The sequence below is a fragment of the Lolium rigidum genome, unplaced genomic scaffold (assembly GCF_022539505.1).
Source record: "Lolium rigidum isolate FL_2022 unplaced genomic scaffold, APGP_CSIRO_Lrig_0.1 contig_18504_1, whole genome shotgun sequence".
NCBI lineage: Eukaryota > Viridiplantae > Streptophyta > Magnoliopsida > Poales > Poaceae > Lolium > Lolium rigidum.
Genome location: NW_025899923.1, coordinates 169,697 through 189,970, shown reverse-complemented (window position 1 = coordinate 189,970; position 20,274 = coordinate 169,697). Strand labels below are relative to the sequence as shown.

Sequence of the window (20,274 nt, the reverse complement as noted above, 5' to 3'; positions counted from 1 at the left end):
CTTTGCTTGTATTGATTGAGTGTTACAATGGGGTGGCGTAGTCGGCAGGCGACTACGAGTAGGATGAAGTGAGATCGAATCATTCTAGGGTTCCATACCGGGGGTTTATATGGGCACCCTCGGTTAGGGTTTACAGTAAAGGAGGCGAGTTGGTTAACTATTCGCAGGCCTACTAGGCCCTCCAGCTACTCTCTTGAGCTTCCTCCGGGTCGAGTTGCTTAGCTTCCTCCAGGTATAGTCGACGCATGGGAGTAGTGGCCTAGGAGAGTGGCGTGGCTGTCATGCCATCTTATCCCCTGGCGAGTCCTCTTGGTGATAGGACCCCATGGGCCATATCCCCATCATGGACCCCGTTGGTGATGATTCACCTGTATCACCTGCAATGGCTGCTCATGAAGATGCACAACAAGGACACATGTGGATGTTGTCCATGGAGGAAATGTGTCGTAGAAGCAATAATAAATGTTACCATTATATGTTTCCATGCTCAATATTAATGTTAATTTATTTATGCTATAACTTCTACCTTTATTGAATATGAGATTAGAAGGGCAACTCATAAGCACGCGTAGAGATTTAAACACCAAATTGTTCCTTGTCTCGTCCCACTACTCCTCCTTCTGGTTGAATGGTGACCCTCCTCTGCCATCTAAAGATTGGCTTTGGTACTTACGATGTTGTCTTTTCTTCCTCTGTGGCTTGAGGACAATAGGGAGTATCTTCGTCTAACAGACAACTCGCGGCGCCTCCATGCGAAGTGTTTGTCCGATAAAAAGAGTTCCCCTTCTCTTGGCCAATTGACGCCGAGCTTCATGAAGAAGACCGATAATGTGGAGAATTCCAGCCAAGATGACGGATCCAGCAACACGCGCCGGTGAAGCTGGCCCGCCTATAGAGTCAAGCACATAGGAGCAAGGATCCTATTGCTTTTTTTCTTTTGTATTGTTGGGGTCCTTTATGTAAAACTCAAGCATGTTCTTGTAGTTTTTCTTTTCTTTTAGGGACTTCGTGTATGTAATGCCACCGATATGAACTAACACAAACTTTGGGTCCCGTCCCCTGTGCTGATCCGTGAAGCTCGAAGTAACTACATTGCATTGCGTGTTCAAAAAATAAACTACAGTACATTGCATCGTTTGAAAGCTTTAGTTTCAATTTCTGTTCATGTTTTCCTAATTGTAGCTGACGCACTAGCTACTTACGGCTATAGGGAGAGCGCTGAGTGCATTGGTTGGGCTGATGATGCCCTATATAGTCTGTAGTATCAAACTTGGTAGCCAGCAATTTAGCTGAGCTCGTTGTTTAATGGAATCCCTGCTTTTCTGTCAAGAAAAAAATGTCAATAGAGTCCACGCTTGTCATCGTTGCAGACCGACCAGGACTCCAGGAGGCCTCGTGCAGTCCGCGGCCTCTACCGCAACAAACCCAAAGGAATCTGTAATCTGGCCCGTCCCCTCCGCTCTTAAAAACTTCAATCCCGAACCGGAGGAGCCCAACCCAACCGAAACAACCCTAGCCTTCCTCCCCACCACGCGCGTTTTCGCCTCCGCCGCTTTTCTCTCGTTCCGGGAACCAACTCTGCCCCCATTGCCGTCACCGGCGGCGATGGAGCTGGAGGCGCGGAAGCTGTACGTCGGCGGCCTCCCGCCGTCGACGCAGCAGGACGAACTGATGGATCACTTCGGCCGCTACGGCGAGGTGCTGTGCGTCCGGGTCGTGCGGAACCACGAGACCGGACTGGGCCGAGGCTTCGCTTTCGTCGAGTTCGCCGATGACGAGGGCCCGCGGGCCGCGCTCAAGGAGGAGGAGAAGGACAGCCACGTCTTCGGCGGCCGCACGGTGAGATGGCTTCTTAATTTCCTTCCGTATTTCTTCAAACCGCTTGATTCAATCTGTGGCGATTGCATGCTTATTAGTTAAAATCGCGCTGCGCGCGAGTTTAGGGCTTCACGATTATTCAATGTACCTTACTTTCGAGTCGACTTAAACTTGTGAATGTGCGGTGGTATTGATTATGTTACAGGTTAGATTTGTTTGGGTTAATTCGCTTTACTGTCAAGTTTTAACTGGGGACTAAAGACGTAGCTTACTCTTCCTGCAATTTCTGACTAAACATATCATCTTGATAATCTTTAACAAGAGCTGCTTTAGTTCCTTACGGTTATGCTAACTGTAGTAAGATGCAGCGCACAGGTTCAAACGTTAACCGAATTTTGCAACACTCCTGTAGCTTCCGCTGGGAAGAATTGTTTCCAACTGCTTGTACGTAGAGGACAGAAGCTCCAAATGCTGTACATTAGTTGTAAAGCTTTGTTGGATCGTTTTGGGATGTTCTGTCATATGTTTTTGGAATTGATCTGCTGAATTGTATTCTTTTTTGGCTACATTGTGTCTTTGTTTGTTCCATGAGGTATTTGTGCATAATTGCTACATGTTGTACACATATCTTGTAAGCTCTAACATAAAATTTTCATTCTGTCCCACATTTATTATTTCAGTTTGTTTGGTTAAACTTTCTTTTTCGCATCAGATATCTAATTTTTTGCTTTGATGATATGTTTGGACAGGTTGATGTCAAAAGAGCGAGAGTCAGACCAATGCGATATCAATCTGACCAACCCTTCTACATGCATTATGCATATCCAAGTCCAGTTCATAGCCAGTGGTATCACCAATCTTCTAGTAACAACTCATATGCTGCTAATGGATATAGAGGTTCTGATCCAAACAAGGTCTTTGTTGGAGGGCTGCGAGGTCACATCACCAAGGAGGATCTTAAAAGTTACTTTGAGAAGTTTGGTACCATAATTGATGTTGTTGTCATACATGATGGGCTTACTCATAAGTCTAGAGGTTTTGGTTTCATTACATTTGATTCTGAGGAGGCTATGTTAAAGGTTTTGGAGAATAGCTTTCATGATTTGAATGGAACAAAGGTTGAAACTAAGGTCGCAATACCGAAGGATCGCTACTACTATGACCAGGATAGACGGCAGCAAAGTCCAATGATATGGGGTGGAGTCGGTTCTTCTATGGGCTTCCCTGGAGTGTATCCACCAAATAACATGCAATACATCGTGAACAACCATTACATGGTCCCCTTTCAGCAGTATATGTACTCGCCTAACGGACATGGAGATTATGGTTACGGTGGAGGTGTCAGTCCTAGTGTTGCTGCCATGATGACGAGGCAAAGTACTCCAGTTTATAGCTATGGAACACAATATAGTGGAAGTGATAACAAATTGCATGACATTGAAGACCTTCAACAAGTGAACGAAAAACCTTTGGACTTGGAGGCCAAGAACATACCGGTAAGTGAATGAATATAAATTTTTAATTTCATATTATTCTGCTGTCTTTAACACCTAATCTTATAGGAACACATGTTTAGTATATTACTATTAATTTCCCCTGTGTGTTTGAGTTGCTGAATATCTAATTTTACACATCCCATTAAGTTTGCACCATAAGGATTATATGTAGAGTCCATAATATTATGATTGCTCCTACTTCTTATTCCCTAAGTGACAAGTGCAAAAGGAACAACTATTAAACAGCAATGGTGCACCCAATTGAAAGCTTGATCTGTTTATATCAGATATAATTTTCATATGTGCCTTTTTATACCGTACTTTCTGACTGTTGGTCCATATGATCTAACATCTTGTTTTCATACTTGGTTCTGCGTTTCATTTGTTTAGTCTTTCCCTCTTACTGCTGGATCAAACGGCCACTATATATGAAGTTGGTTCTGTGTAATTGATAGAACACTTTATTCAGACACAAAATCTCAGATTGCTACTAGTTCACAATGCTATTCAGTATAGAAAATCGGTGCTTGATTAATGAATGGAATATGTGCTCAATAATTCTAGTTATCCTTTGGTCAATTAATGTACTTATACTAGAAGATACGTTGTATGTTATTTCCGCAGATACGTTGTAGGTGCACACTGACTAGCATCATTCATGAATACTGTCAACTATAAATTTGAAATCCTGATGACTGATTGGATCTTAAAAGTGTTGATGCCCATAAGAATCTGATTGTTGTTTTGTCAATGAATTGTTAGCCTGGGGATTCCATAAGAAGGGCACACTTTGTCATCATTGTGATCACTGCCTGAGTTTAATATTTGACATTCCAATCTCTCCCTGGAAGCCAGAAATTAATCTAAATCTACCTAATCGCACTTGTGTTTTGTTTAACTTTATTCACTCAAATAGTGATGTTTAATATGTACATTACTTAGTATACATACCTTGTCATTTCTGTGGTGATAATATCATTTGTTTTCCTGTGTATTGACCAGGCTACTGTTACAACATCGTAATGATGGACATCAACATGTTAACTGGGAACTCAGCAACTGTGAAGACTTGATCTCATATTCTTCGGTGACAATACATCTCTGGAAATGCTCCACTTACCCTTTCCTTTTCAACCTTGTCTATATTAAGTTCAGAGAACCAGCGGTTGACCTTTCCCTTACCATGTTTATTATCACTGCTGTTACTATTTTGCTGGTGGCAGAATCTTTATTGAAATGAGACTTGGTTTCGCAAATTATGTGCATGGTTATTATTTGTTGTGGTTAATAGTTGTTATTTCTGAAATTTCCGCTGATTGCTGGCATCTCATGATGTAGTGCTGAGCGAGTTTAGCTATAGTTATTTATTTGTTGTTGGGTTGAGTCTACTAGGAGTACTCATCAGTAGGCATGGTCCTTTGTATAATTATATCGATTCCTTAGCATGCCAGTGCCCATTGTACTATATATCTGAGTCGTGAGGATGTAGAGATAGGAAATCATTAGCGAGGAGATCACCTGTAATTCATATAACTTGTGAAATTTACGTTTAGGAAGATGTATGATACATTTAACAAAGCCCACCTATCTTCCACAGACTGTTGGAAAATTGAGCTTCAGCAACATAGCCCACTGAACTTCCACTGACTCTAGGAAAATTGGACTTCAGCTACAAAAGCCAACCTAGCTTCCGTCAGTTACAAAGCCCACATAGCTTAGCTGGCCTTTTTTTGATAGTATAAGATAATTTTTGCACAAAATCCGTCACTGAGTTCCCTTCAAGATATCCTTATCTGATTTTAATCCGGTGGATAAGGATTTTTTATTCCAAAGTGGATATGGATTATTTGAAAACTAACTAGAATTTTCTAATCAAATGCCAAAGCCAATTTTAGAAAGTCTGTAGTTATTGATTTACTGAATCTCATAGACTAAGGCTTAACCGCTTAGTATTTTTTAGAGGAATATGGTAGAAAAATGCCCTGCAGTGTTTTTTTCTTAAATAATAAGAATCTAAATCTACGTCCCTAGGATTTGGGTGGGTGGATTGTACATCCACTTTTCTAACCAAATGAGCTTAACTACTTAGTTTGTAGTTGTACCACATAGTCAATCTTGAATTTTAGCCTGCATTATATCTCCATTTTCTTAACTAATTTACTTGCGCAATGGAAAGTTAAATCCCGTCAAGTTTCACAAGAACTACAATATATGCCCAAAATAACAGAGTTTATTTGATTTTTTTTTGTATTTAGTCCAGTCCAGCCCATTTTCGATTTAAACCCGTGGTCCAGTACGTATATCTGCATTTGAATCTGTAACCGATCAATATTTGGTCCAATTTGAATCCGAGAAAAGAATACAGTAAAAGATATGGTGCATGTAAAATCCAATATGATCCGATCCGTTTACACTTCTAGTTATTAGATGATGCGTAGAGTAACTTATCCGGTGTAGAAGATAAGAGGCTTTTTATTTGCAGGATTGTAGAAACCTAGGGAGTAGAATGCGGGATATTATGCCATGCCCTCGTATATGATAAATCGCACCATAGGTAAGTCTTATGCCCTTTTTACCAAGAGTCGTCGATAGAAATTTCATCTGGACATAGATTGCCTGGGAAAAAACAAATGCTGAATCCATTTTTTTGAGTAGAACTCATAGAGAAAAACTAAAAAAATCGTTATTATTTTTCATGACTCGGGGACAAGAAATGTATCATGAAATTTCATGCCTTCTTAAGTCAACCATCATCTGAGAAGTATTGCACCATCAAAGACCATATGCAATTTCTCCATGAGATCTGCGCAAATAATGGAAATTTTCTTGTGACGTGTATTCCTAGAGTTTTGCAGCTCATGGAGCAATCTGCTTCAAAAACTTTGCTCCAACATCATTTGTATAAGTGGTCCCCTCACACAAAATTATAGCAAGCTTGCTATCCCTGCATGTCTACTTTGTATATTATACAAAGTCTAGAGCCACTTGCTATATTTCCAAAACCTAGGTGTGAGAGGACCAACCACATGCGAGGGACTATTCGACCCGCGACCCTTTTGCGCCGGCGCCAACCCACGACCTCGTCGTCGTTGTCTCCCGTCGCCACAACGGCCATGGAGGGCACGCCCGACCTCCCACACGTGTTCGTCGACCTCGCGCCTTGTCTGCCGCCCCCGCACGTTTTCCGCCTTTCCCCACGCGTCCGCCACCCCTAGTGGCAAGCCGAGGAGGCCACCGGGTGACCCTTCCACGCCGGCGCCGCCAAATCCTCCAGCATGTGTCACACATGGTCGATTCCACCTGGTTACGGTTGGATTGACGGCCGCCGGCGCCAGTTCCGGCGGATTCCAGACTGATTGACCCGTCCGGTGGCCGCTGGTCTCGTTGACATGTTCGGGGGAGGCTCGTATCCGTGGGGATGAAGAGATAGGAGGAAAGAAAAGGGAAAGAGATGACCAACTGACATGTGGGTCCTAGTGTAGATTTGTTTCTGTCTCTAGTCTTAGGATTGCTATTATATGAAGGCTACAAAAGCAAAAACTTATGTGGACGGAAATTCAATTCGGCTCCCGGGTGCATATGCTCCCTCTATCAAAAAATTATATTTCGAAATGTCGAAAAATTTTGACAAAAAATTCTACATGTACATCTCCATAATATACGTACGTTCGTCAAGTTTCGCGAGGAACCAATATGTTTTGTGGTCTGTGTAAAAAAGAGAAAATTTATCTCCTGAAAAGCCTTATTTTCAGCATTGAATTTTGTCTTTTTTACACATGTCACACGACAAGTCGGATTTTTATGAAATAACTTTGTGAGCGTGTAGCACGTACGTTCGAATTTTTCGTTTCAATTTTTTGAAATTTCAAAATGTATGTAACATGCATTTCAAAATAAAGGGAGCATATGCTCCCATGTGCCAAAACACCATTCCTGTTGTGGATTGCTATAAGCTCTCTCTCCTCTTTCTGTAGCCAAGTTTTAGCAATGCAATATACAAATGCTATTCGAGATGCTCTAAATCCAGCCGACCAAAGAAACCAAGCTGTACGAAAATATTTTGAATGAAGAGTTATTTGGACCGAAAGCATGTGGTCAACTACCAAATTTCCATTATGGGCAGGTGGTGGGTTTGCCTTGTGCCATTTGGATTTGGAGTCTACCTTCCGAACTTACTTCTTCAGTCGTGACGCGGCCTGAAGCTCAGCACATTTTCTGCTTGAGAAGATGCAAGGCGAGTCTAGCACGGGTTGTGTTGTAAACCGTGTGAAGTTGTGTTTGTACCATCTTTCTTGGCGTCTTTTTTTTTCTACAGTATAAAATTTGACACATCTATCAGAGGTATTCTCAAAAGAAAAAAAGTTACCTAATTTTCTCCCACGACTACACTTGGTTTTTGTTTCTAAAAAATGACACTTGGTTTTTGAAGATGACACTGTCCAGTTTGTTCGATGTGCAAACTGTGGTGACGAGATACTACGCCTACTAGAAGTAGAAGTCAGTACCTGTCCACTAGTAATTTTTCTTTGAGACTGCTACTAGCACAAGATAGGTAGGCCCTTTGTAGGCACGCGAAGGGAAGGCCCACAGAAGCTAGAGATGTGACTGAGTGAGCTGATCCCTCCTGTCATTCCATGTCGCTCTAGGCCTCCTTCCTCCCTGCTGATTGATGATAGATGCGTGCATGCATGGCGATGGAAGACCAGAGGAGAAGACGGGAGAAAGAAAGTCTCTCTCTCTCTCTCTCTCCCCTTCGCATGCAACTGATGTGGAAGGAGATGAGATGGATAGGAAAGATAGGCAGGAGCGTACGTTCCTGATGGACGCGTGATGGAAATGGAAATTTCGGGTTGTGAGGGGGCAGCGACCCGATGCCGTAATATTTTGGGCGCCGGAGGGTGCCACCCCTGCGTCTTTCTGATTGATTTGAGACACGCTCCTCTTAGCTTGCCGGTTCTTGACATGTTCCCTGCAAGCAGTTCTCCCTTCTCTTCTTCCTCCGCCGTGTAATGCGGTGCCTGCGAAAGCTTTTCCTCTGCCGCCGACAGGGCCTGAATTCTAGGCAAATTTGGAGTTTATTTGTTGCCCCTCCTCGAATTCTCCTGTCTAGCTTCAGCTTTATGTTTTATGTTTTTCAACTTTTAGCTTTTTTTTATTTCCATCAACTGATCAAGCCAGGTTTGAACAGAAAGAAATCTGGATTCTCAAGGGAGCGACTGCTTGGAAAACAATTTTGGTTCTCAAGCGAGTGATTTATGCTTAAAATACAATGGGAGGGGATGGAAAACCGATTAACACTTATTTTATCTTGCTAAGTGGTTCTCGCAAATATCAAAATATTTGGAAATGGACCTTTAACTAAGAAATGCATCCCGGACACTTCACCTCCCTAGCCGTGCGCCACAAAGATCGCTTCGGTCGAGGCATGCTCCAAATATTGTCGGGCATACCCATACCTTCTCCTTCGGTCCGATCGTGCTCCAAATATTGTCCGACATGTCCATCTGTCTCCGTTCTATTCAGGACACCGGACACAACTTTACACCTTTTTTTTTGCATGAGGATCGTGTTTGGGGCCGCGACTGGAAACATGCACCTTCCAAACGCGACACCATGCCGCGGTATCTCCAAATGATCAATTTGATGCTTTTGTCAATTGTCGTCTGGAAAACACGACTGAGGATGCTCTTAGCTGGTGTTAAAGCAGGAATTTTTGGCAAAAGAGACCACCCTACCCAATTTATTGACAAAAAGGACCACATGTGAGTGCAATTGACAAAAAAGACCACCTTCTCAGTGGCGGCAGCGCCCCCAGGCGACACGTGGCACATGCTGCCGCAGGCTGTGGCGACAGGAGCTTGCCGTCTCCGCGCCGTCCGTCGCCGTCAGCTGCTGCGGGCCATGCCGCCAGCAGGGTGACGCGGAGGATGCCTCCACTGAGTGTGGCGGCAGGCCCCGCCCCTTGCCAAAAATTCCCGGGATCACCGCATCCTTATCTACATCCACGCCAAACCCGCTGCCGCCAGTCTTCTATGAATCGATTAGTTTTGCAAATTGTTCTAGCTCATGTCAATTTGTTTAAATTCATATCCTTAGATCCGGAGCTCGCTTTTAGATGAGACTTCTTGCGTTAAATTTGTAATTAGATTCTGTATAATTTCCTTGTATAAAGTTTTTTCATCCGAGAAAATTTTTCTGATAACTTTTCGAGCGAAATTATTGAAAGACCGCGAAACGTTTAATCTTGTAACAATTATAGAAAAACAATTACACGTACAAAATTAGGAAATACTATACCCCTGGATTCATAAAAATGAGTAGAACACAATTATGAAATAAAAATTGACTTTGATAAAGTTTCAAAATATTGAAATTTGAATATGAGAATTTGAGTATTTTTGACCTAATCCAAATTCTAAAAATCTAAATGAAATGATTTTTTTTGCAAATGGATCATATCAATGTCCTACATCCAATAACATCACTGCCCAAAAATATTTGAAACCATTTGCAGATATTCAAATTGAAAGATGAGAATTTGAGTATTTTCGGTATAAAATAAAATCTCTAAATCATTTTAAAATGATTCCTTTTGCCCTTGGTTAAAAATAATTTTACCAAACCAGTAACACTAATTCCCAAGCTACTTCAACCCATCTTTTTGGAAATTATTCAAATTCAAACATGAGGATTTGTGTATTTTCATTATAGATGCATTTCCTTCATTATTCTAAACAAGATTCATTTTCACAAAAGTGAAGCCTATAGCCAAGCCCATCTATCAAAATCATTTAGAAACATTCATCTTTTTCATGATCATATTTATCCTCCTCCTCTTCATCGTCGGTAAAGACCTCCTTGAGGTTAGCCGGAGGGGGAATGAAGTCGCTGGTGGTGGCGTAGCTGGCGATCTCGTAAGCCCTGGCGCGGCGAGCGGCGCCCTTCGCTGGATCTTTATTGGTGGGAGCGTCGTCGCGCATGCTGTGCAGCGCGTCCATATCTAGGCCCTCGTACCATGAGCACACAAAGCGAAGTGCAATGTCAGCTCCGACACGGGCAGAAGAGTGGCGCCACTCGCTTAGCCGCCGGCTTGTTTCATGCAGGAGGCGCTCAGCGACGAGGTCAGTGCTTTCCGGAACAGTTTCGTCGGGCCAGAGGCACTTGAAAACGGCAGTGGCAGCGCTCGGCAACAAGCCAAGGGTCCGGTCAACTGCGCGCATATGGGTAATCCTGCAGAATAGCGCGGTGAGATAGTCCTTGGCGGTCCAGGGAAGATAGGCATCCACCACCTGCTCGACCGAAGCTTGTTGACGGCGGCCTCGGCGCGTATCTGCGACTCCGAAAAGAGCTCTAGGCAAAGGTTTAAGAAAATAAGTGTGAGAACAAACCGGTAAGAACAAGACGGTGGAAACTTGGAAACAAATTGGTGAAAACTCAAAAGCTTATAAGCAAGAGAGCGGCAAACTTACTGACAGCCTTGGCGTCGGTGTCCTTCAAATATTTTTGGGCAGTGATGTTATTGGGTGTAGGACATCGATATGATCCATTTGCAAAAAGAATCATTTCATTTAGATAATCATTTCATTTAGATTTCTAGAATTTGGATTAGGTCAAAATACTCAAATTCTCATAATCAAATTTCAATATTTTGAAACTTTATCAAAGTCAATTTTTATTTCATAATTGTGTTCTACTCATTTTTATGAATCCAGGGGTATAGTATTTCCTAATTTTGTATGTGTAATTGTTTTTCTATAATTGTTACAAGATTAAACGTTTCGCGGTTTTTTAATAATTTCGCTCGAAAAATTGTCAGAAAAAGTTTCTCGGATGGAAAAACTTTCTACAAGGAAGTTATACAGAATCTAATTACAAACTTAATGCAAGAAGTCTCATCTAAAAGCGAGCTCCGGATCTAAGGATATGAATTTTCAAAAATTGATATGAGCTAGAACAATTTGCAAAACTAATCGATTCATAGAAGACTAGCGGCAGCGGGTTTGGCGTGGATGTAGATGAGGATGCGGCGATCCCGTGACGGGAATTTTTGGCAAGGGACGGGGCTTGCTGCCACACTCAGTGGAGGCATCCTTGAAGTCACGCTGCCGCCGTTGCCTCTGGCGGCATGGCCCGCCACAGCTGACGGCGACGGACGGCGCGGGGACGGCAAACTCCTGCCGCCACAGCCTGCGGCGGCATGTGCCACGTGTCGCCTGGGGCGCTGCCGGCACTGAGAAGGTGGTCTTTTTTGTCAATTGCACTCACAGGTGGTCGCGGAGTATACATGGGAACATTTTGGAATCGGATAATGCAGAAGTAGTGGCGGCGTGCTCTGAATCAAATCGATCAGTTTGGTTGCCGGTTCTAGAACAGATAAGAGGTACCATGATTCGCGTCCAGGAGGTGCATGCGCACAAAGTGAAGAGAGTTTGTTATAGGGTAGCACATGAATTAGCTCAATTGGCTCCGATTATGCAGCACCAAGGCTGCTAGGGTTTTCCACCCTAGCAGCCGCCGCCACCTATCTGCCTTGTCATTGCCATCTAGGGAATCGACGGGTCCCTGCCTCCTCTACTAGCCGCTCCGGTGGTGGGAGGGATGAGGACTTTGGACTTGCGCTCGGCGCTACAAAAGGTTCCTAAAATTAGAGTTTGGTCAATCGGCATCGTCGCTATGGTGGGTATGGCGGTGTTGTGCGGAACAAAAATAAGGTATTCCCGCCTCCTCGTCAACCTCGTCGGTGGCGAGCTCGCCAGTGGTGTTGACGAGGGCGGGGATTCGTCTGGTCACCGCTTCCATGGAATGGTGGATCTCATCCGGTATACGTGTGGTCCTTGCCTTGGTTGCACCGGCTGACAAAGGGACAACAGTTGGTCCATTTTTGTCTGCTTTATAATCTAAAAAGAAAACACATTCCGTGTCTAATTTGGTTCCTTCCGTTGGAGTTGCTCCAAAATCCTCCGAACCGTCTACCTAAATTGGTCTGCTTTTCCCACATTTGGAGGATTAGGAGGAAAACTGCCTCTATTTAGTGCAAGTGACCTTCTTCTAGACGTAGTCGATGGCTTGCACGAGGATATACATTCAATGATGATATCAGAGACCTTATATAGTGATTATAATCAAGGACTTTTTAGGATATTTTGTTGGGATTCTTACAACTTTATTATAGTATTTATCAATATGGAATACGAGTTCACTCCATGGAATAGATAGCCGATTAAGATGGTCTTAGATAAGAGGATTTCTTTTGTAGCACTGATATTTGAATGGTTTCATGATATCGTCTGAGATTACACATGACTTCCTAGATATATGTTAGAGTCATTATTCTACCTCGAGTTGACTTGATGTCTCGATGCCATGTGACACGGAAAGAATATGATGGTCCTACGAGACCTAATATGGGTCTTATGTTCTACCTTGCTTCTATTATATATAGTTGTACTATACTGGAAATCCAAAAGTAGGATTACAACCAACGATCCCAATTTAGGTGGGGTAAGAAAACCAAGCTCAACAACACATTGGAGACTCAAACCAACAAGTAGTAACTTGTCGAGGTGGAAATCAACAAGGGGGAACAATATTTTCAGGGCAGAAATAGCACCCCACATCCTTTGGTATATGCGCATTTTGGGATAATGGAGAACATATACTTGGAGCCACTTGAGAGAAATGCATGCTAGTGACGAGCACCCTTCTGGTACTTTTCTTTTAAATGTCATGTTCAAGGACATCTTTCCCATATAAATATAACCATTAAAGTGTGACAAGTGTGTGTCTGCCACCATTATTGAGAGACATCAAGCGAACCCATGAACCTAAGTTCATCGTTAATTGAAGAGTACAATCTCGGTGTTGTCTTCTTCCATTTTTAGAGGATTGGGATATCTGTGGGGTTCCTCATAGCTATTACTTTGTTTCTTTAAATATGAAAATAACTAATCACCATTTGTACGTTTAAATTGTTTAGTGCATAGGTAACTAGAATTGTGGCACCTTAGTTTGGGATAATATATTGTTTTACCTTCTTACTCTTGCGGTTCAATACCCAATACTTCCACGTTGAGAGGTGCTACATCGATCCGTGCACTTGGAGGTTATTGCCTACCATGATACAAAAAGATAGAGATTACAACTTGAGGAAGCCTATATTTTTTTCTAACTTCTTAAGGATCACCATTGACATGATCCGCTTAGCAATGCTAAAGACTGAAACACTTACACAATGGTTAGTACATTGATTTAGTTGTCATGAATAATCCAGAACTCCTTTATCATTATGAATCCTAGGTGTGCTCTCGATAACTCATATATTGATAGAGGAGATGACTATAATGATTAATCATATTTTCTCAAATATTAAACATGAAAAATATAAACTCGCTTGTTTTTATCAATGTGAAAACTATTGTCTGTTTGGAAGAAATAAGAGAACTAGGAAAATCGGCACGAAAGTGATTATTTGGAATATGAGAGGGTCCAAAGATGTGAAAAGGGAAAAATTATAAGGGAATTAATCTGTGCAAGCACATATACATCTGGTACTACATAAAACCATGAAGAGTAGTTCTACTAGAACTAAACTTGACAATATTTGTGGAGGGAGGGATTTCATATCGCATTGAGCTGGACCTAGAGGGAGAACTTATGGAGTCTTTGTAGGAATAAAATGATGTACTTTAGAAGTGATAGGTATCTAAAATGGAGAATATCGTATGTAAATTACTTTTTATGCCAAAGAAGCATATATATGAAGATGCACATGAGGCTCAAAAACAACCTCTTTCCGTTAGAACTTTTGGAAGTGCACCAAAATACCCATATGCCGATTTTAATGGGAGAGACTTTAACATGATAAGAAAACAATCTCAGAAAAAACCAGGTGCTACAACACATTGGAGTTTTTTAATACAATTATTATTGAACAAGCTACATTGAGAGGGTTGCCTTTGAATAGTATTAACTTCAGTTTTAGGGAATATTTTTGATGATCCAGCATATGCAAAAAAAAATAGTATTGGTATGCTTTTATTGGGAAGAGAAATCTCCACTCGCTTTAGTAACTGCCATATATATAGAGAAAATTCTGATCATACTCCACTCTTTTTAGCTTCTGGATATGTTCATAAAAACTAAATATATTTTCACATAAAAAGGGGTTGAATTATAAGAGAGGTGATGGATGAGATAATTTATGAAATATTGCTTGATTCTATAGTTCCACCCCAGATAACTGCAAACATGGATTATACTCCGGGAAAGAAATTGAAGGGATGGGATAGAAATGCTGATGCTTTTTATAATAATTTAAAAGGAAAATTTGATCTCAATTAAGTCAGCTAGTTAATCTTGTGAAATTCATGTCAGGTGTGGTGATGAGAGAAATGAACATAAACAGCTCACACGACAGTTTAACAGGCTTAAAAAGCTGAAATGGCAGCGGAGATTTAAAGACAATTGAACTTTAGAGGGGAATAGTAATGCTAGATATTTCCATTCTAAAGCCAACGGTAGAAGAAGGAAAAATCTATTTGTAGATTAGAACAAGGAAGAGGAAAAAATTGAAGGACTGATCTAGAACATGACTTTTACTACCGAACAACATGTAAGAAAACCCTGAGGCTGATTTGCCTGTAAAATGAACAAAAACACGATTAAGGCAGATGACTGAGATCCACTCATCCATATCATGTTGATGTTCAGGCGGCATAATATTTTCAATAGAACTCATTTTTCTGTAGGACTAAAAGCTATTTTTTTCATATGGTCTGGTTTTCATGGAACTTATCAAACCACTAGGAAAAAAATATTGTTTTTATGACATCTTAGGGAGTACCTGATCCTTAGGAAAGTTCGTGACTTTTCCATGTGGTGTAACCAATCAACTTGCATGAGAGATTCTTGTGTGTTTTAATTCATATATGGTTCGACATGGCATTTTCGAACTTTTTTGCGGGTATGATATTTTCACAATAATGGTTTTTTTTCCTATTCATGTGTTATTGGATCATACGAACAAAGAGGCCCAAATGATCTCATGGCCTTTCAGTCTATGTCTTTTTCCAAGAAGAGCCCCACATGTTGATCAGGTTTAATAAATCACATTGGATGGTTAGGAAAGTTAATGTACAACTCAGAAACCCAGGTTTATGTTCCAAGGAAACATATTTAGGTTCTTATTATTTAAAAGAAAAAGATCACTGTAGGAGCTTCCCCTACCGTTTTTCTTTAAAAATTCATTAGAAATAACAACTGATTTGAATTAACACTGTGACATCCACGACACTAGTGGAAACAAGACTTGACCTCACCAAGTCTTTCTTCCCCAGCTCCTATGCAAGCGGCATCATAGCTGTTCTTCCTGCCAAAATTATGTGCTGAAGCAATGCCTCCTTAATTTATCTCAGGCAGCAAAAGCATAGTGGAGCAGTATATACGAACAGTATTTTCGTTGACCGGGAAGTGATTAGCAATGTCCATAGCAACACGCTCTGTGATCTTGCAACACTATATGGGCCATGAACTTTATCTTCGTTGTTCCTGGATGAGCAGGACTTGAAATATATTTTGCCATGTGAAAAATGCCACAGGTTCGAGCCTTCAAGGTATTTCTACTGTACAAGACTAGTGCTCACGAACAGTGTATGCAGCTTTAAGTAGCAGAGCGTGCATGTCTGCATGGGCATACATACATAAGTCAGGCAGAATGCAACTGCCATCAAATCACATTGGTACAGTATCATTCTTGTAAAAATTTCGCAGCTCTTGAGCAAAAGTCGAAATTAGCATTCTCGAAAAAAATAAGTCAAAATTAGTGGCTGCCGAGGCCTAACACTAACACCTTGAGGCGACGCTCGATGGATGCTTGTCAGAACAACATCTAGTGGCATAGGAACTGAACTGGCAATCCAAATCCATCCTAGTGGCACTAGGCTCCTTCCTCTATGCTCCCTTTCTTTCTAATCTTGTTGGCAAATTGAGGGCGCTACACTACAAGAGGAGAAGGTGGAAAAAAGCATATGCATGGCGATGATATTATTTTTGTTTCGAAGAAAAATAAAGGGAAAGCGAAAGAAGAAAGGGCACATCAGGAGCAGAAGGGGAAGCAAAGCAGGCTATTTTCAGGCTCGCTCACAGGAGGCAGCAGGCTAGCAGTAGCAGCACAAGCAGGGCCCCTGCGGCCATGGTGTTGAACAACTTTCGCATTAATCCAACCCAAGGCTGCCGCTGCGCTGCATGCCGCGTCGCCATTGCCGTCTGCGGAGCTGAAAGCTTTAACCGGCCATGGCGGATGGCAGGCAGGGGCCGGGTGGGGAATGTGGAGGCATCGTGGGCATGTCGAGACTTTGGGGATGCCCGCCGGCCGGCGTGTGTGACCCACGCCACACGGTGCGTGACGCGACGGAGACCCATGCCTGTTCGCTGGCCATGCAAATGCAGGGCACGACGACGAATTGAAGTTAGGGTTGGTCTGGTCGTGTCTGCCGGAGTTAGGGCTCGTAGGCGTGCGCGTTCTCGTGTAAAACCTCGGTCAGCTCGCCGGCTCTGACCAAGTTCTTCTTCCGGTAGTGTTTCAGGTGAGCCACTCCGGTGTCGGCATGGATACCTCGGTGGCATGGAAACGAGCTAGCTCGCTGGGAGCAAGCAGCGCTGTAGCATTCGTACTTGGATTTCAACTAATATCCTTTGACGTGATTTGATTAAAGCGTGCTTGCATGTAAAGTAGCGTGTAGCCGTGTTAACACCAGTGTGTGATCACTGTGCAAGTACACCATCTTGAATATCACAGCGAGTAGCTAAGCTGTCCGTGTACTTTTTTCGCAGATTTACCGATTCAGTCTGTCCAGCCCTTACAGCAACAGATTGGAACAGAATGTGCAATTAACCCGTTGATCTGATCGATAAATCGACTAGCTTCTAGCTGCCGATGCATCCATCAGCATCAGACCAACGCACGAAATCTCCTCAGTTTTCCGGCCGATTCCTGTGCACGTACTGGTCGAAAAATGGCAGCGCCAGTATCTTGTCTTGGCATACATGTATGTCCCGGACATGGAAGCGATCGCGTTTATCTGGCAACGTCGCGACGGTAACCTTGGCACAAGCAAACATATGTACCGAGACAAAACCAGCTGCGGCGCCCTGCACGCACTGATGGACCATGTACGTACGGCGCCATGGCCACCAGGGACCAGAGATCATCAGAACATATAGTAGAAAAGGAGCATGAGATATACTAGGACGTCAAAGATGCGGTTTGCATCCTAGGCAAGGACAAGCTAATGCGGTTTCCATCCTAATCAGAACATATATGCTCCGTCGCGGAAGATCTATACACAGGGACAGAAAACGAACTATGCATCCATAGTGTGTCTACTTGAATCTAAGACTGTTGATCCGAGAAAGACTGTTGATCGGAGGAGGAAGGGGCAGAGAAGATGGTGACTCCTCGTGGCAGAATTAATTAAGGAGGGCACCAGGGCGGTGTACTATGCAGCATTGCTGGTTTTAGTGTTAAGACGAGGGTACTAGAGACCATGAATGTGCTTTGGCAGGCAGGACCGGAGGGGCAGAAGGGAGGTAAGTTGCTTTAATGAAAAACTTCAATGGTGCGCATGCCCTGCACCACGCGTGGGGGCATAGCTGCAGATGGTCATCCATGCAGGTGGGCCTAAGGGGTTTAGACTTTACGGAAAGAGAAGGAGAATGAATGAGATCACATTCTCTTTTGAGTTTTGATCACGTCAGTTTGTGCATGGAAGTGGATCGGTAACTTTTTTTTGGAGGTAATTAAGCACACGGTACAAAACTTGCACCTCGACCCGGGTAAGTCTACAAGGAAGTTGCAGAATGGAGCACCTTGGTAAAACAAAGAGTTGCTAAGCAAAACCACACAAGAAGTTTTTTTTACCACCCCTCCGAGAAATGGAGATATAGCATTTTTTGCGGATCAAATATGAACTTTATTAAACAGGATGGGTTACAAATCCATCATGGTCTAGATCCTAAAGAATAGCTTCAGGTTCAAAGCCTAACCAAGTAGCACTATGATGTTGTAATCTAGCAAAGGTTGCTAGACCATGGCTAACCCTAACCTGTGACCGTTCCACTTTAGCAAAAACACACTCACACCCTTGACTAATTAACAACTTAATCCCAAAGACCCAATGAAGATCGGGCGATCTATATTGCTCCACCGACTTCACAACATCCACCACCTTCGAGCAACCAATCTCAATAATAATTGGCCACTCGGTTTTCTTAGTAGAGCCAACTCTAAGCCCTCCACACATGCACGGAGTTCAGTTTCAAATGGTGAATCACAATCAGCCAAGAACCTGCACGAGGTGAAGATGGGGAAACATTGGTCATCACGTAGAGCCCTACTAATACCAGCCGATCTATCTTCAGTGCGAAATGATCCATCGATAGTAAGTTTCACCCAGCCCAGTGGTGGCCTAGACCAAGGTATTTTAGGCCTTTTTTGCCTCACACGGCAAGCGGAGGACCTGCAACAAGTAGGGGTTGCTTGCCCGTAATCAACGACTCAGTAGAGGTGTCTTTGTAATTCTGAATTAGCTTCATATAATTAGATAGGAACCATTTAGACCTTTCAATCGGAGGGAGGGGTTTATCATGCACCACCTCATTTCGTACGAACCAGGCACGCCATGCCAGCAGCGTCGCATCAATAAGCCAATTTGGTACTTGTGTAAGCAAGGACCGGAACCAATGGTAGGAAGGTTGCTGAAGATCGGAATATGCCGGTAGGTTCCAGATTGTTCTCATATTATCCCACAATGTGTGTGCATGGGGGCAACTGTATAGAGCATAAGCAACATCCTCTGACGCTGCACCGCAAATATTACAATGCACAGTAATCCGCATATTGCGATGCAGTTTGATTTCCTTTGTTAGCTAGAGCATTCAATGCAGCATTTCACGCAAAAACCTTCACCTTGGTACAGAGGCCCGCCATGTTCTTGCCCAGATGGATCCACTTGGACACTTGAATCCACAATGGCACACTGGTCATGATGGAATGCACGCATGTCCTCACCAAGGAGGCGAGATGGTTTAACCTTCAGGATTAAATCAATAATCAATTGGTACAAATAAACTGCGGATCAAATCCACTTTCCAGTTGCCATCTGATGCATGTAAAATGTATACATGAACTTTATCCTTTATCATATTAAATTCCCACATATTTGCAACATATATGATGATAATACCATGTTTTACATTGATTTATGGGGATTTACCAATGATCCTCTTTATGTTTATAACTCTACAGAACAGGAAAACCCTGTTTTGCGTATTTGTCACTTACAGAAACCTATACGGAGTCAAATTAACATGAATTTTTTGGTTGTCACTTTTTCATCGGGAGAAGAACCCAGAACTCTAGAAGCACACCTGGAGAGGCCTGAGGCCCGAAAGAGACCAGGTGGCGCGCCCTACCTTGTTGGGCGTGCCACCCAACCTCTTTCGGCTGTCGATCGTCCGATTGCCCTGATTCTTTCGCCCACCGGCGTATTTTGACCTAAAAAACACTATATATATGGCCCCGAAGAGTTCTCGAGAGAAGAGCGCCGCACATACACAGAAACATGAAAACGGAGGCTGAAGTAGAGAAGATTGGAGGGGGAAACTCCACCGAGATCACCGCCAAGGGATCTCCACCTTCTCCAACGTCTTCATAATCATCGCCATGATCAAGAGAGAGTAGCCCACCTCTGGACTATGGGTTTGTGGCGGTAGTTTGATATATTTCTCTCATGTTCTTCATAGTTCTTAGTGCCATATGAGCTGCCTAACATGATTATGGCCATATTTGTAATACCTACGCGGTGGATCCTTATTATATGATATTATGCTATGAGATCTGGCCATATTATGTGTAAGATGTATTGATAGATGCATATTATGTAACCCGTGTTATGTATTTGTT

At 42.7% G+C, this 20,274-nt stretch overlaps 1 protein-coding gene across 1 annotated transcript; it reads left to right on the top strand.

Moving 5' to 3' along the window:
* Nucleotides 1–1,529: 1,529 nt before the first annotated feature.
* LOC124680522 (RNA-binding protein 1-like) lies at nucleotides 1,530–4,588 on the top strand. The gene is made up of 3 exons (XM_047215568.1): nucleotides 1,530–1,839; nucleotides 2,568–3,314; nucleotides 4,317–4,588. The coding sequence occupies exons 1-3, from the start codon at nucleotides 1,606–1,608 to the stop codon at nucleotides 4,335–4,337; spliced, it is 1,002 nt and encodes a 333-aa protein (XP_047071524.1). The 5' UTR covers nucleotides 1,530–1,605; the 3' UTR covers nucleotides 4,338–4,588.
* Nucleotides 4,589–20,274: the final 15,686 nt, after the last annotated feature.

Coding starts and splice junctions, on each gene's coding strand:
- LOC124680522 (XM_047215568.1), top strand. CDS start 1,606: ATGGAGCTGGAGGCGCGGAAGCTGTACGTCGGCGGCCTCCCGCCGTCG. Junction 1,840..2,567: donor ACGTCTTCGGCGGCCGCACG/GTGAGATGGCTT, acceptor ATGTTTGGACAG/GTTGATGTCAAAAGAGCGAG. Junction 3,315..4,316: donor TGGAGGCCAAGAACATACCG/GTAAGTGAATGA, acceptor TGTATTGACCAG/GCTACTGTTACAACATCGTA.